General features: G+C 38.7%; 1 protein-coding gene across 1 annotated transcript in view; it reads right to left on the reverse strand.

Moving 5' to 3' along the window:
* The window catches only part of DHX37 (DEAH-box helicase 37), a 324,396-nt gene that overhangs the window by 137,172 nt on the left and 168,914 nt on the right, over positions 1–18,310 (reverse strand). The window contains exons 20-21 of the mRNA XM_053701847.1: positions 12,088–12,212; positions 9,801–9,917 (exon numbers count right to left, since the gene is read on the reverse strand). Of these exons, the coding sequence (XP_053557822.1) occupies positions 9,801–9,917; positions 12,088–12,212 (242 nt within the window). The remainder of the gene's footprint in view (positions 1–9,800; positions 9,918–12,087; positions 12,213–18,310) is intronic.

Here is an 18,310-nt window from a genome sequence, read left to right on the forward strand (position 1 = left end):
TAACAGCTTGATATCAATGGAATGAAGGGGTTCAAATGGAACGCCTTGAAGAACATTAAGAACTAAGTTTAAGCTCCACGGCGGAGCAACAGTCTTAAACACAGGCTTAATCCTAGTTAAAGCCTGACAAAAAACCTGAACGTCTGGAACTTCAGCCAGACGTTTGTGTAGAAGAATAGACAGAGCAGAAATCTGTCCCTTTAACGAACTAGCAGATAAGCCCTTTTCTAAACCCTCTTGTAGAAAGGACAATATCCTAGGAATCCTAACCTTACTCCATGAGTAACTCTTGGATTCGCACCAATATAAATATTTACGCCATATCTTATGGTAAATTTTTCTGGTAACAGGCTTCCTAGCCTGTATTAAGGTATCAATAACCGACTCCGAGAAGCCACGCTTTGATAGAATCAAGCGTTCAATCTCCATGCAGTCAGCCTCAGAGAAATTAGATTTGGATGTTTGAAAGGACCCTGAATTAGAAGGTCCTGTCTCAGAGGTAGAGACCACGGTGGACAGGACGACATGTCCACTAGGTCTGCATACCAGGTCCTGCGTGGCCACGCAGGCGCTATCAGAATCACTGAAGCTCTCTCCTGTTTGATCTTGGCAATCAAACGAGGAAGCATCGGGAATGGTGGAAACACATAAGCCATGTTGAAGACCCAAGGGGCTGTCAGAGCATCTATCAGCACCGCTCCCGGGTCCCTGGACCTGGATCCGTAACAAGGAAGCTTGGCGTTCTGGCGAGACGTCATGAGATCCAGATCTGGTTTGCCCCAACGAAGAATCAGTTGAGCAAAGACCTCCGGATGAAGTTCCCACTCCCCCGGATGAAAAGTCTGGCGACTTAGAAAATCCGCCTCCCAGTTCTCTACGCCTGGGATGTAAATCGCTGACAGGTGGCAAGAGTGAGACTCTGCCCAGCAAATTATCTTTGAGACTTCCAACATCGCTAGGGAACTTCTGGTTCCCCCTTGATGGTTGATGTAAGCCACAGTCGTGATGTTGTCCGACTGAAATCTGATGAACCTCAGAGTTGCTAACTGAGGCCAAGCTAGGAGAGCATTGAATATTGCTCTTAATTCCAGAATATTTATTGGGAGGAGTTTCTCCTCCTGAGTCCATAATCCCTGAGGTTTCAGGGAGTTCCAGACTGCGCCCCAGCCTAGAAGGCTGGCGTCTGTCGTTACAATCGTCCAATCTGGCCTACGAAAGGTCATCCCCTTGGACAGATGTGGCCGAGAGAGCCACCATAGAAGAGAATCTCTGGTCTCTTGATCCAGACTTAGTAGGGGGGACAAATCTGAGTAATCCCCGTTCCACTGACTTAGCATGCACAAATTGCAGCGGTCTGAGATGCAGGCGCGCAAATGGTACTATGTCCATTGCCGCTACCATTAAGCCGATTACTTCCATGCACTGAGCTACTGACGGGTGTGGAATGGAATGAAGGACACGGCAAGCATTTAGAAGTTTCGATAACCTGGCCTCTGTCAGGTAAATTTTCATCTCTACAGAATCTATAAGAGTCCCTAGAAAGGGAACTCTTGTAAGTGGTAATAGAGAACTCTTTTCCACGTTCACCTTCCACCCATGCGACCTCAGAAATGCCAGAACTATCTCTGTATGAGACTTGGCAGTTTGAAAACTTGACGCTTGTATCAGAATGTCGTCTAGGTACGGAGTCACCGCTATGCCTCGCGGTCTTAGTACCGCCAGAAGTGAGCCCAGAACTTTTGTAAAGATTCTTGGAGCCGTAGCTAATCCGAAGGGAAGAGCTACAAACTGGTAATGCCTGTCTAGGAAAGCAAATCTTAGGTACCGATAATGATCCTTGTGAATCGGTATGTGAAGGTAGGCATCCTTTAAATCCACTGTGGTCATGTACTGACCCTCTTGGATCATGGGAAGGATGGTTCGAATAGTTTCCATTTTCAATGATGGAACTCTTAGAAATTTGTTTAGGATTTTTAAGTCCAAGATTGGTCTGAAGGTTCCCTCTTTCTTGGGAACCACAAATAGATTTGAATAGAATCCCTGCCCGTGTTCCGTCCGCAGAACTGGGTGGATCACCCCCATTAGTAAAAGGTCTTGTACACAGCGTAGAAACGCCTCTTTCTTTATTTGGTTTGCTGATAACCTTGAAAGATGAAATCTCCCTCGTGGAGGAGAAGTTTTGAAGTCCAGGAGATAGCCCTGAGATATGATCTCCAATGCCCAGGGATCCTGGACATCTCTTGCCCAAGCCTGGGCGAAGAGAGAAAGTCTGCCGCCCACTAGATCCGTTTCCGGATAGGGGGCCCTCTCTTCATGCTGTCTTGGGGGCAGCAGCAGGTTTCTTGGCCTGCTTGTCCTTGTTCCAGGACTGGTTAACTTTCCAGCCCTGCCTGTAACGAGCAACAGCTCCTTCCTGTTTTGGAGCGGAGGAAGTTGATGCTGCTCCAGCCTTGAAGTTACGAAAGGCACGAAAATTAGACTGTTTGGCCTTTGATTTGGCCCTGTCCTGAGGTAGAGCATGGCCCTTACCTCCCGTAATGTCAGCTATAATTTCTTTCAAGCCGGGCCCGAATAAGGTCTGCCCTTTGAAAGGAATATTAAGCAATTTAGATTTAGAAGTCACGTCAGCTGACCAGGATTTAAGCCATAGCGCTCTGCGCGCTTGGATGGCGAATCCGGAGTTCTTAGCCGTAAGTTTGGTTAAATGTACGACGGCATCAGAAACAAATGCGTTAGCTAGCTTAAGTGCTTTAAGCTTGTTCATAATTTCATCCAGTGGAGCTGTGCGAATGGCCTCTTCCAGAGACTCAAACCAGAATGCCGCCGCAGCAGTGACAGGCGCAATGCATGCAAGGGGCTGCAAGATAAAACCTTGTTGAACAAACATTTTCTTAAGGTAACCCTCTAATTTCTTATCCATTGGATCTGAAAAGGCACAACTATCCTCCACCGGGATAGTGGTACGCTTAGCTAAAGTAGAAACTGCTCCCTCCACCTTAGGGACCGTCTGCCATAAGTCTCGTGTGGTGGCGTCTATAGGAAACATTTTCCTAAATATGGGAGGAGGGGAAAAGGGCACACCAGGTCTATCCCACTCCTTGCTAATAATCTCTGTAAGCCTTTTAGGTATAGGAAACACGTCAGTACACACCGGTACCGCATAGTATCTATCCAACCTACATAATTTTTCTGGAATTGCAACCGTGTTACAATCATTCAGAGCCGCTAATACCTCCCCTAGCAATATGCGGAGGTTCTCAAGCTTAAATTTAAAATTAGAAATCTCTGAATCCAGTCTCCCTGGATCAGATCCGTCACCCACAGAATGAAGCTCTCCGTCTTCACGTTCTGCAAACTGTGACGCAGTATCTGACATGGCTCTCACCTCATCCGCGCGCTCTGTCCTTAACCCAGAGCTATCGCGCTTGCCTCTTAATTCTGGCAATTTAGATAATACTTCTGTCATAACAGTAGCCATGTCTTGCAAAGTGATTTGCAATGGCCTCCCTGATGTACTTGGCACCACAAAATCACGCACCTCCTGAGCGGGAGGTGAAGGTACCGACACGTGAGGAGAGTTAGTCGGCATAACTTCCCCCTCGTTGTCTGGTGATAATTTCTTTACATGTAAAGATTGACTTTTATTTAAAGTAGCATCAATGCAATTAGTACATAAATTTCTATTGGGCTCCACATTGGCCTTTAAACATAGTGAACAAAGAGATTCATCTGTGTCAGACATGTTTAAACAGACTAGCAATGAGACTAGCAAGCTTGGAAATACTTTTCTAAATAAATTTACAAGCAATATAAAAAACGCTACTGTGCCTTTAAGAAGCACAAAAAGCTGTCACAGTTGAAATAACAATGAACCAAAATAGTTATAGCAACCAATTTTTCACAGTAAATGTATTAAGTTAGCAAAGGATTGCACCCACCAGCAAATGGATGATTAACCCCTTAATACCCAAAAACGGATTAACAATTTAATAATTAACGTTTTTCTCACAGTCAAAACACACTGTCACAGGTCTCTGTGACTGATTACCTCCCTCAAAATGAATTTTGAAGACCCCTGAGCTCTCTAGAGACGATCTGGATCATGGAGGATGAAGTAGACAGATTGTGACTGAATTTTTACTGCGCAAAAAAGCGCTAAAATAGGCCCCTCCCACTCATATTACAACAGTGGGGAAGCTCAGAAAACTGTTTCTATGCAGAAAACAAAGATGGCCATGTGGTAAAAATCATGCCCCAATAAGTTTTATCACCAAGTACCTCACAAAAAACGATTAACATGCCAGTAAACGTTTTAAACATACATTTGAAAAGTTATGAAGTGTTATTAATAAGCCTCCTACCAGTCGCTTTTACTGCAGTTAAGGCTCATACATTATTTCAGTATTAACAGTATTTTCAGAGTCAATTCCATTCCTTAGAAAAATACATTCAGTGTACACACACTCATCAGCCTAATACCAGTCGCTATCACTGCATTTAAGGCTGAACTTACTTTACATTGGTATCAGCAGTATTTTCTCAGTCAATTCCATTCCTCAGAAAAATAATTACTGCACATACCTCATTTGCAGGGGGGCCCTGCATGCTATTCCCCTTCTCTGAAGTTACCTCACTCCTCAGATGAGAACAGCCAGTGGATCTTAGTTACGTCTGCTAATATCATAGAAAACGCAGGCAGATTCTTCTTCTAATGCTGCCTGAGAATAAACAGCACACTCCGGTGCCATTTAAAATAACAAACTTTTGATTGTAGAAATAAACTAAGTTAAAAAAACACCACAGACTCTCACAGCGACCTATCTAGTTAGGCTGCAAGAGAATGACTGAATATGACATGTGAGGGGAGGAGCTATGTAGCAAGCTCTGCTGGGTGATCCTCTTGCAGCTTCCTGTTAGGAAGAGATATATTCCATAAGTAATGGATGACCCGTGGACTGACTACACTTAACAAGAGAAAACAGTCTTGCCGCCTCTGAAGAAAACCACCTACTTAATCATGGGCGTTCCCAGCGGCCATTCATTTTAAAACAGTGCCGCAACAGTGGAAAAACCCTGTGCACAACAAAAGTAAAACATTGCACCTTACATACCCAGTCCTTGTCCGTATCTTAACAGCAGAAAAGGACAGATACTGAGCCCAACCAAATAAATGCTTCTCTTGTCCCCAGGGCCTGCATACTCTTCCTAAAAGTTATCATAATAAGATTACTGGTATTAACGTCCCATGCAGATTTAACTGCTGAAGTGCCATATTTTCCCTGTAAAGAAAAATAAACTTGGTACTTACCTGAATATACATCTGTCCGGCATAAGGACAGCTCACCTGGTTTTAGAGGGTTCCCTCCCTCACATGGACCTGTGGAAAAAAAGAAAGACTGAGTAAGCTTACTCAGGCTTTCAAGATAAGGCAGCAAAAACTGTTTGAGAGGCGCAGTGGGGATTGTACCCCAAAAGTTCCCAATTGCTTAAAAGCCACCACTGCTCTACTGAAGAGACTGACGTGGGCTACGGCTAGACCCCAGGAAAGATCGGAGCAAAACTCTGCTTTAAAATAATAAAATCTTGATTTAAGAAAATTCTTATCAGACACCTAAAATTTTACCACCTCCTTGCAACGCAGGCAAAGAGAATGAATAGGGATTGTGTTAAGGGAAGTGATACTTAACAGCTTTGCTGTTAAAAGGGTTAAAATCCTCTGGGCCCTCATTGCTGTGTGGATATATACAAGGAGTGAGCCCCTTCATAGGATAAACATGCTTTCAGCATGGCCCAAAGCTTTTTGTAGCAAACAAACTTGTGCCAACGTGGCCATCTCATACATTTTACCTTTTCTGAATAAGTAACTGGTATTTTGAAAGGGTAAAAATACTTTGGGCCACTCATTTCTATGTGGATATATAAAGAACATGAGCCCCATCATAGGAGAAACATATTCTCAGCCTGGCCCAACGCTATTTATGGCAAACTGGTGCCAACCTTGCCACTTTATATATTTTACCTTTGCTAAGTAAGTAAATTGTATTTTAAAACGGTTAAAATCCTTTGGGTCACTGATTTCTGTGTGGTAATATAGGGCGCGAGCCCCTTTATACAATCCAATTTTTTTCAGACTGTCCCAAAGATTTATATGGCAAAGAAACCCTTTCAAAATAGCAGTAACTTATTTAGAAAAGGTAAAATATGTGATTTGACAAGGTTGGCACCAGTTTGTCATAAAAAGCATTGGGCCAGGCTGAGAACATGTCTGTGCTATAAAGGGGCTCACACCCTGTATATATCCACACAGAAATGAGTGGCCCACAGGATTTTAACCCTTTTAAAATACCACTTATTCAGAAAAGGTAAAATTTATGAAGTGGCAAGGTTGTCATCAATTTGTTTGCCATAAACAGCGTTAGGCCAGGCTGACACATGTCTGTCCTATGATGGGTTCATGCGTTGTATATATCCAAACATAAAATGAGTAGCCCAAAGGATTAACCCTTTCAAATTACCAGTTACTTATTCAGGAAAGGTAAAATATATGAGATGGCAAGTTTGGCACAAGTTTGTTTGCTATAAAAAGCATTGGCCAGGCTAAAAACATGCTTATCCTATGAAGGGCTTCATGCCGTGTATGTATCCACACAAAAATTAGTGGCCCAAAGGATTTTAACCCTTTTAAAATACCAGTTACTTATTCAGAAACGGTAAAATGTATGAAGTGGCAAGGATGCCAACAGATTGTTTGTCTTAAAAAGCATTGGGTCAGGCTGAAAATATGTCAATTCTATAAATGGGGTTAAAGCCCTGTAAATATCTACACCGAAATGAGTGACCCAAAGAATTTAAAATTTTAAAATACCAATTAATTATTCAGAAAAGGAACAAATATATGAAGTGGCAAGGTTGGTACCAATTTATTTGCCATAAAGAGCATTGGGCCAGGCTGATAACATGTCTATCCTATGATGGGTTCACGCCTTGTATATAAATACACATAAATTAGTGTCCCAAAGGATTTTATCCTTTTTAAAATACCAATGGCTTATTTAGAAAAAGTAAAATATATAAAGTGGCAAGGTTGGCACCAATTTGTTTGCCATAAAGAGCGTTGGACAAGGCTGATAACATGTCTGCCCCATGAAGAGGCTCACGCCTTGTATATATGCACACATAAATGAGTGGCGCAAAGGATTTTAACCCTTTTATAATAGTTACTTATTCAAAACAATCAAAATTACGCCGTGTTTGCCATCTGTTTATTGCAATAGAAGATAATTTTTTTATATAAAATGTAAGTTTGTTTAGGTTTTTGGAAAGTGAATTTTATTTATTTAAAATAAAAATAATGGTAGATATTTTGTTTATAAATCTTTATTTTGCAAATTGCAATCAGTTGTAGAATAAGAAGCTGACTGAATAAGAATCCAACTTCAGCCTTGTACATTTTGCATCTTTCTTGATCTTAATGCTCATTCACAGTGGTTACCTTATAAATGACAGTCAGCATAAACCACTGTGAGTGAACATTAACCCCTTAATGACCACAGCACTTTTCCATTTTCTGTCCGTTTGGGACCAAGGCTATTTTTACATTTTTGCGGTGTTTGTGTTTAGCTGTAATTTTCCTCTTACTCATTTACCGTACCCACACATATTATATACAGTTTTTCTCGCCATTAAATGGACTTTCTAAAGATACCATTATTTTCATCATATCTTATAATTTACTATAAAAAAATATAAAATATGAGGAAAAATTTTAAAAAAATACACTTTTTCTAACTTTGACCCCCAAAATCTGTTACACATCTACAACCACCAAAAAACACCCATGCTAAATAGTTTCTAAATTTTGTCCTGAGTTTAGAAATACCCAATGTTTACATGTTCTTTACTTTTTTTGCAAGTTATAGGGCAATAAATACAAATTAGCGCTAGTTACATTAGAACACTAATATCTTTCAAGAATCTCTGAATATCTATTGACATATATATATTTTTTTTTAGTAGACATCCCAAAGTATTGATCTAGGCCCATTTTTGTATATTTCATGCCACCATTTCACCGCCAAATGCGATCAAATAAAAAAAAATTGTTCACTTTTTCACAAATTTTTTCACAAACTTTAGGTTTCTCACTGAAATTATTTACAAACAGCTTGTGCAATTATGGCACAAATGGTTGTAAATTGTTCTCTGGGATCCCCTTTGTTCAGAAATAGCAGACTTATATGGCTTTGGTGTTGCTTTTTGGTAATTAGAATGCCACTAAATGCCACTGCGCACCACACGTGTATTATGCCCAGCAGTGAAGGGGTTAATTAGGGAGCATGTAGGGAGTTTTTTGGGGTAATTTTAGCTTTAGTGTAGTGTAGTAGACAACCCCAAGTATTGATCTAGGCCCATTTTGGTATATTTCATGCCACCATTTCACCGCCAAATGCGATCAAATTAAAAAAAACGTAACATTTTTCACAATTTTAGGTTTCTCACTGAAATCATTTACAGCTTGTGCAGTTATGGCACAAATAGTTGTAAATGCTTCTCTGGGATCCCCTTTGTTCAGAAATAGCAGACATATATGGCTTTGGCGTTGCTTTTTGGTATTTAGAAGGCCGCTAAATGCCGCTGCGCATCACACGTGTATTATAGCTAGCAGTGAAGGGGTTAATTAGGTAGCTTGTAGGGAGCTTGCAGGGTTAATATCACATTTAGAGTAGAGCTCAGCCTCCCACCAGAGTGGCTCTCTCTGCACCGGAAGGCCATGTAAGGTTATTGCAGGATGCCTCCATATCGAGGCATCACTGCAATAACCGGAAAGCAGCTGGAAGCGATCAGGATCGCTTCCAGCTGCTTTCCACACAGAGGACGTGCAGGGTACGTCCTCAGGCATTAACTGCCTTTTTTTTTGAGGACGTACCCTGCACGTCCTCGGTCATTAAGTGGTTAAAGGGACACTGAACCCAAATTTTTTCTTTCGTGATTCAGATAGAGCATGAAATTTTAAGCAACTTTCTAATTTACTCCTATTATCAAATTTTCTTCATTCTCTTGGTATCTTTATTTGAAATGCAAGAATGTAAGTTTAGATGCCGGCCCATTTTTGGTGAACAACCTGGGTTGTCCTTGCTGATTTGTGGATAAATTCATCCACCAATGAAAAGGTGCTATCCAGAGTTCTGAATAAAAAAAAAGCTTAGATGCCTTCTTTTTCAAATAAAGATATCAAGAGAACGAAGAAAAATTAACAGGAGGAGTAAATTAGAAAGTTGCTTAAAATTGCATGATCTATCTGAATCACAAAAGAAAAAATTTGGGTTCAGTGTCCCTTTAAGAACAAGAAAGCTGCAAAATGTTTAGTTTTCAGAATGATTGTCTATAGGTTGTTTGTTACATAAATGTTGATAAAAAAAAAAACCCGGAGTGGAGGTCATATGTTTCCTGTCTAGAGTGGAGCTCCAGTCTGCACCCAGACTCTTGATTTTCAGAGTTAAATTTCACGAGGAGGGGCAATATAAATAATGAAAGTATATTGCAACATTGTTTCTTTACTCACACCAACATTTTATATAACAATCTCAAGGTCTCCAACTGATTTTTTTTTTTCTTGTTACACTGTACACGTGAATTCACAGGTTTTACCAATTTAAATAGAGCGCTTTTACTGTTCTGAAGGGCTTAAAAATGAATTGAAAAAAAATCACTAGTTTGCATACAATGTGATCTCATGGGAACTCTGGTGGCCAAGAGAGGTTTTTTTTTTTTTTTGTTTGTTTGTTTTTAATTTCCCTCACCTGTTGTGGTAAGTTGTCCTCGCAGTCGTCTTATTTCCATCATGGCTTTGAATCTCAGGCCGTTTCTTGCACAGAAGTCAGGAGTAAGTCCAGAATACTCACAAGCTCCAACGGCTCCTGTGGAAGGCAGTAGAAATATATTCTTGTCAGGTAGACAAGCTATTTTACTAGCGAATGAGCTGCTGGAATTACATTCCTCGCCCCTCTACTTTTACTCCATGTCACAAAGAACAAATACACAATTACATATATGGTCAGTCTGTAGGATGTCAGGCTATTTGACACATTCATGCATCTGGAAAGGGGTATTTTAGATGCATCAAAATGTATTTATTATAGAAAAACAGATGATGGGTTCAATAAAATGACTTTGCTTTCATACGTGTAGAAGCTTAGGCACAGTCACCAATAAACCAGTGGGAATGCCCTTATCAGCCACTGGGTAGCTGATACTTGAGTAACAGTTGTGCAACAAAATAGAAAACTTGCTAGTTTATATCTAAATAATAAAAAAATTTAAAAAAAAAATCTTTATCTATCTTATATTACATCATTATTGTCACTATAAAAGATTTCACACATACTGGTGGCAAATGTATAAGCACATGAAAAGAAACGGCCGATACCACTAAGTTCAAGAGATAAACTCAAAATGTAATTTATAATAAATAAATGCAATTAATGAAAACACACTGAACATACATTATATGTTGTGCTCGTTTTTGCTGTAAAATACATCTGAAAATTGTGCTTGCCATTTTCACTTGAAAGATAAATTCATGGTCTGAAAAATGCGACAAATGACCTAATCTGAATACAACCAAGGAAGCAAAAATAAACACAACAGGGTTTTCAAGTGTTTTGTTAAAGGGACATTAACTGCTTGTCTGCGCATGAGGAGAACAGGCCCTCATGCAAACTGCTGATGTGAGCACAACAACCCGTTCTAGTCGTGAAGGGGAATCGATCACAGCACCAGATTGACGATTTCTCTGCACTGCAGGCCTGATCATAAAGGCTGTGACACACTGCAAGCGAAGCGACGCACAGCGTGTAGATGCAACTGTGCACGCTCAGTGTGTCTTGCCTTTTCATCTCTGAGCACTCTGCTGCGTCAGGTCGCGTAGCTAAGCGCTCAGAGATGAAATATTTGAACTTCAGAAGCGATGCGACGCGGAGCAAAGCAGCTGCTTTGCCTCGCGCCGCATCGCTTGCAGTGTGTCACAGCCTTTAGTGGCATAGTGAGCAGCAATCCCAGAGTTACATGGGAGTGCCAGTGATGTCAGAGAGGGGACAGGGCTGAAACATGACAGGAAGGTAAATGAGATGGATAGAGGGGGGCTGCTTTTCAAACAAAACAAATATATATATATATATATATATATGAAATTTGTCTGTATAGTCAGATGATCATTGTGGTAACAGTGAACACCTTGCAAGATAAAAAGTGCTTTTATATCTTTACTGCACAAAGGGGCCTCTCTAATCAATATTATAACCCCTAAAAGACTGCATGGGTCCCTATTTCACATGTGGCTACCGTTGATGACAATTTAGTAAAAGCAGTGATCACTGAGCCCCGTTTTTGACACAGCTATCTCACATGACATGAAATATAAATATAGTAATGGTATATTCTGCCGGGACTGCTTAAAAAAAAACCAATATATAACTTGTGTGCGTCACTCACTGAAATTTGACTTACAATAGTGTTTAAATGTAAGTAGCAAAAAAACCCCTCAAAACTGACTTAGCCCTGGGGTGTGAAAATGGCTTAGCAGTGAAAGGGTTAAACAGTAAATAAACGATAGAGAATAACATATTTAGAGCAAAAAAAAAAAAAACTATTGAAAACATAAGGTTTTAGTGCACATAAAGCAATGGGTGCCACCATGTTGAAACCTACATTTCCTCCTCTGCTGAGACCATTAAAGGACAATTATAACTGTAAAACCAATGACTGTGCGGAATATAGCAGTGCTAATGCAGTCTGCACTTCTACCAGAAATTGCAAAGTTTATTTTTTTCCTGTGTATAATTAAACATTTTATAAAACAACCTCACGGTGTCTAATGTCCCTTTAATGTTTGAGGAACTTTGCAGATTGCAAAAATGACAGGAATTTTTCTTAAAAAAACATTTAAAACGAAGTAGTTCCTCCCAGTTCTGTGCTCAATTGTTCATATCATCCATGCACATATAACAATGACTTAACCCTCCCTTTCATGTTGATCTCAGAAGTAAATAGTGGCTCTTTAATAGAAGTTCTCTTGCCACCTTTACATACCTAATAGTACCATGAGGTCTCCCAGTTTTTGTGTTGAGCCCTGTCCAGCCCAGATCCTTCGCATCTGCTGCACTCTGGCCGCCTTGCCTTTCAGTTTCTCCTTCTCTTCCTCACTGACTGCTGGTCTAAAATACAGAATTAAATGTGCACAGTCAATTACATTCTGGTTTATTAAAGGGACAGATTAAAAATAAATACATATTAAATATAAAATGTCCCTTTAATGTCACCTGTTAAGATAGAAAACAAAGCTCCCCATGGCCAAGTGAGTGCTCTTGGCATATTTAGCTAGTGCAAGGTGGGGATAGTGCACTATGAAATGCATTTGTACTGCCCACACAACCCCCCCCCCCCAAAATAAAAGCAAATATTGATTATAGAAGTAAATTTAACAATTTATATGTGAATTGTTAAAGAAGAAAAAAAAATGAGTTTCATGTCCCTTTGTGTGTTTTAAAAGGCTATGTGCATATTTAATGTCTCATCAATAGGGTATCCACAAATACTATGTTTTGTATAAAAATAAATTAAAAAAAACAATTTATGTAAGAACTTACCTGATAAATTCATTTCTTTCATATTAGCAAGAGTCCATGAGCTAGTGACGTATGGGATATACATTCCTACCAGGAGGGGCAAAGTTTCCCAAACCTCAAAATGCCTATAAATACACCCCTCACCACACCCACAATTCAGTTTAACGAATAGCCAAGAAGTGGGGTGATAAGAAAGGAGCGAAAGCATAAAAAAATAAGGAATTGGAATAATTGTGCTTTATACAAAAAAATCATAACCACCACAAAAAAGGGTGGGCCTCATGGACTCTTGCTAATATGAAAGAAATGAATTTATCAGGTAAGTTCTTACATAAATTATGTTTTCTTTCATGTAATTAGCAAGAGTCCATGAGCTAGTGACGTATGGGATAATAAATACCCAAGATGTGGAACTTCCACGCAAGAGTCACTAGAGAGGGAGGGATAAAAATAAAGACAGCCAATTCCGCTGAAAAATGAATCCACTACCCAAATCAAAAAAGTTTCAAGTTTTATAATGAAAAAAACTTAAATTATAAGCAGAAGAATCAAACTGAGACAGCTGCCTGAAGTACCATTCTACCAAAACTGCTTCTAAAGAAGAGAAAACATCAAAATGGTAGAACATAGTAAAAGTATGCAAAGAAGACCAAGTCATTGCTTTGCAAATCTGATCAACAGAAGCTTCATTCTTTAAAAAGCCCAGGAATTAGAAACTTACCTAGTAGAATGAGCCGTAATCCTCCGAGGCGGGAATCCACCCGACTCCAAATGAGCATGATGAATCAAAAGTTTAAGTAAGATGCCAAATAAATGGCAGAAGCTTTTTGACCTTCCTAAAACCAGAAAAGATAAAAAATAGACTAGAAGTCTATCTGAAATCTGAATAGCTTCAACATAGAAAGTAAGAATCTCACCAAAGAAGTCTTAGGAAAAGAATAATTCCTCCCTAATGTTTGTTAGAATTTACAACTTTAGGTAAGAATTGAAATGAGGACAGAAAAAAACACCTTTTCCTGATGAAAAAAAAATCAGAAAAAAGAGATTCACAAGAAAGAACAGATAATTCAAAAGCTGTTCTAGCTGAAGAGATGTCCAAAAAGAACAATACTTTCCATGAAAGTAATTAATGTCCAGAGCAAGCATATGCTCAAATAGAAGAGCCTGAAAAACCTTCAGAACCCAAATAAGACTCCAAGGAGGAGAAATTGGCTTAATGACAGGTTTGATACGAATCAAAACCTGAAAAAAATGATGAATATCAGGAAGTAACACTGCCTTATCCTGATGAAAAATCAGAAAAAGATATTCACAAAAAAGAGCAGATAACTCAAATTCTTCTAGCAGAAGAAATAACCAAAAGGAACAATACTTTTCCAAGAAAGTAATTTAATGTTCAGAAAATGCATAGTTTCAAAACGGAGGAGCCTGTAAAGCCCTCAGCACCAAATTGAGACTCCAAAGAGGAGAGATTGAATTAATGACAGGCTTGATACGGACCAAAGCCTGAACAAAACAATGAATATCAGGATGATTAGCAATCTTTCTGTGAAAAAAGAACAGAAAGAGTAGAGATTTGTCCTAACAAGAACTGCAGACAAAACCATATCCAAACCAACCTGAAAAAAATTATAAAATTCTATGAATCTTAAAAGAATGCCAAGAAAAGTAGGTCTTCCAGACTCAATAATAAATCTTTCTAGAGACAGATTTACGAGCCTGAAACCAAGCGTTCAATCTCCATCCCTTCAAATTTAATGATTTGAGATCCTGATGGAAAAAATGGGCCTTGAGAAAGAAGGTCTGGTTTAAACGGAAGTGTTCAAGGTTGGCAACTGGCCATCCGAATGAAATCCGCATACCAAAACCTGAGAGGCCATGCTGGAGTCACCAGCATAACAAACAAATACTCCATAAGAATTTTGGAAATCACTTTGGAAGAAGAACTAGAGGCGGAAAGAAATAGGCAAAAAGATAATTTCCAAAGAAATGTCAATGCATACACTACTTCCGCCTGAGGATCCCCGGACCTAAATAGGCCCCTGGGAAGTTCTTTATTCAGATGAGATGCCAACAGATCTATTTCTAGAAATGCTCACATCTGAAAATTGAAAAACATATCTGGGTATGAGAGACCATTCTCCCGGATGTAAAGCTTGATTAACAGAGATAATCCGCTTCCCAAATATCTATACCTGGGAAAAAACCCCACAGAATTTAGATAGGAGCTGGATTTAGCCTAAGCTAATATCCGAGACACTTCTGTCACAGCCTAAGGACTGATAGTCCTACCCTGATGATTGACATACACCATAGTTGTGATATTGTCTGAAAAACAATAAACGTCTCTTCCTCAAAAAGAAACTAACTGAAAAACTCTAAGAAAACACGGAGTTCTAAAATATCAAATGGTAATCTCGCCTCCTGAGATTTCCAAACCCCTTGTGCTGACAGAGATCCTCAGACAGCCTCCCAACCAAAAAGACTCACATCTGTAGAGATCATGGTCCAGGTTGAAAGAAACGAAGAGACCTGTAGAACTAAATGATGGTGATCTTAACCACCAAATCAAGAGAGATAAATATTAGGATTTGGAGATTTAAAAAGCGAAATCCTAGAATCCCTGCACCATAATTCAGCATAAAAGACTGGAAAGGTTATTTCTATTGAAATGAGCAAAGGGAATTGAATCCAATGCTGTGGCCATAAGACATAAAACTTCTATGCATATATAGCAACTGAAGGAAATAATAGAGACTAAAGGTACCGACAGACGGAACCCAATAAAATTGTCCCTTGTCTGATAGAGACAAAGACAGTGACACAAACTATCTGGAAACCCAAAAAAAGGTGACCCTTGTGAGAGGAATCAAGAGCCTTTGAAAAAAAGATCCTCTAACTATGTCCTGAAGAACAAAGTGAATCATATGAGATTCCGCATCCTCAGAAAATAATCTGAATGAATACAGAAAAAATATGCATTTATTGTATCTAAAGAAAACAAATAATGCTATCACTGACCAAAAAAAGGCAGAATAGTTTGAATAAAAACTCCAAAACCCAGTTCCTAAAAATGGAACTGGAAGAAATACCCCAGAAGATTCCAGGTCTGAGCAGCGCTTGAACCCCACGGGTGACCAGCCATGCTTCAACAGTACCCAAAATAAATAGGACCGAAACACACTTAAAGAAAGTGTTAGCCTTACTGGAATAAAATCAAAGAAATTTGGACCGAATAGAAACAAATAAATTTCAAAAAAGTCTTAACCTGCCCCTTGCCAGCCAAGCTGGAATACGGCACATACATCGCAATTTAAGAGAGCTGATTTCGAACGGAAAAAATTTCCAATTAAAAACATGTTACTTGGGAAAGAATTCAGGAATTCATTCCATAATAAGAACAACCAAACTAGTATAAGCTTAAAGTTTTAGTCTTAGAACTCAATCTTGAAGCCCAGAGTAACAGTTAAGAATTGAATCCAATTATAAAACAGATAATTGATTATCTTAGAACAAAAGAAATATGGATTTTTAGAAATCACAAAATTCTTCTAGCTCAAACAGCTAAAGACATAGATAAAACCTCATTTGCGAAAATATTCAATAAAATGAAGACACAAATGAAATTATTAGCATGATAGTCCAGTTAAAGGACCAGACAATACAGTGGACTTGCATAATCAATAAATGCAAAACAACAAGACAAATGCAACAGCACCTAGTCTAGTAAATTTTGTCCCTTTAACAATGCTAAAATAAATCATAATCTGATACTTGAACTTAAAGTAAACAGAAAAAATGAAGCAATTGCAACATCCAAATAAATCATAGGTCCAAGAAAAGTACCTGAAACTAAATAATTTTCCATAAATAAGATACAACCATCTAAAGGAAAATAAATACTATTTTGCTATAGAAACAATAGCATAATTAGTAGGAGTAGAGATAGCCCCAATAAATTGGAGAACCCTCCAAATTGAATTAAACTGCCGGCAAAGAGAATAGTTTAAAACCTTTGAAGAAGGAATAAAAGAAAATTCTCAGCCTATTCCATTCCCTAGTATAAGGAATTGGAAAAAAACCTCTGAAAACACAGAAGAATAAATAAGCAGAAATAGTGTTAGCTAGTCTTGAAAAAGAACTAGTTACCTTAATGTAAAATAATCAAAACCTTTTCAACAAAGAACAAATGTACTTTAATAAAAAAGTAGATTTGTTAGTGTCAATATCTGATGAAGAAAATTCTGAATGAGAAAAAACATCATCAGAGAAGGATAAATCAGTATGTTGTTGGTCATTTGAAACTTCAATGATTAAAAAAGAAGTTGAAAAAGACCTAAAAATTTTATTAGAAGGCACAAAGTCAGACAAAGCCTTTAAAATAGAATCAGAAAAATATTTCTTAAAAATCTTCTAAATATTTCTTGTACATATGATGTAAAAAGAATGGCAATATATAAAGCATAAATACTAATGGATTCTGCATGTAAAAGTTTATCATGATAACCTATTACAAACCATAGCTAAAGATAAACATTCATAACATTTAAAATAAATTAACTTAGCTTTGGTAGGACTGAACTCAGTCAAGCGTTTTTCCAGAAGTAGCTTCTGATCCAGGGTCAATCTGAGACATCTTGCAATATGTAATAGAAAAAACAACATATAAAGCAAAATCTATCAAATTCCTTAAATGACAGTTTCAGGAATGGGAAAAAATGCCAATGAACAAGCTTCTAGCAACCAGAAGCAAATAAACAATGAGACTTAAATAATGTGGAGACAATAATGACGCCCATATTTTTTAGCGCCAAAAAAGACGCCCACATTATTAGGCGCCTAAATGCTTTTGGCGCCAAGAATGACGCCACATCCGGCGACGCCGACATTTTTGGCGCAAAACGTCAAAAAAATTACGCAATCACAAACAACTTCCGGCGACAAGTACGACGCCGGAAATGACAAAGAAATTTTTTTGCGCCAAAAAAATCCGCGCCAAGAATGACGCAATAAAATGAAGCATTTTCAGCCCCTCGAGCCTAACAGCCCACAGGAAAAAGTCAAATTTAAGGTAAGAAAATTTTTTATTATTCAAATGCATTATCCCAAATAATGAAACTGACTGTCTGAAATAAGGAATATTGAACATCCTGAATCAAGGCAAATAAATGTTTAAACACATATATTTAGAACTTTATATAAAAGTGCCCAACCATAGCTTAGAGTGTTACAGAAAATAAGACTTACTTACCCCAGGACACTCATCTACATGTAGTAGAAAGCCAAACCAGTACTGAAACGAGAATCAGTAGAGGTAATGGTATATATAAGAGTATATCGTCGATCTGAAAAGGGAGGTAAGAGATGAATCTCTACGACCGATAACAGAGAACCTATGAAATAGACCCCGTAGAAGGAGATGATTGCATTCAAATAGGCAATACTCTCCTCACATCCCTCTGACATTCACTGCACGCTGAGAGGAAAACCGGGCTCCAACCTGCTGCGAAGCGCATATCAACGTAGAATCTAGCACAAACTTACTTCACCACCTCCATAGGAGGCAAAGTTTGTAAAACTGATTTGTGGGTGTGGTGAGGGGTGTATTTATAGGCATTTTGAGGTTTGGGAAACTTTGCCCCTCCTGGTAGGAATGTATATCCCATACGTCACTAGCTCATGGACTC

The sequence above is a fragment of the Bombina bombina genome, chromosome 2 (assembly GCF_027579735.1).
Source record: "Bombina bombina isolate aBomBom1 chromosome 2, aBomBom1.pri, whole genome shotgun sequence".
NCBI classification, from domain to species: domain Eukaryota; kingdom Metazoa; phylum Chordata; class Amphibia; order Anura; family Bombinatoridae; genus Bombina; species Bombina bombina.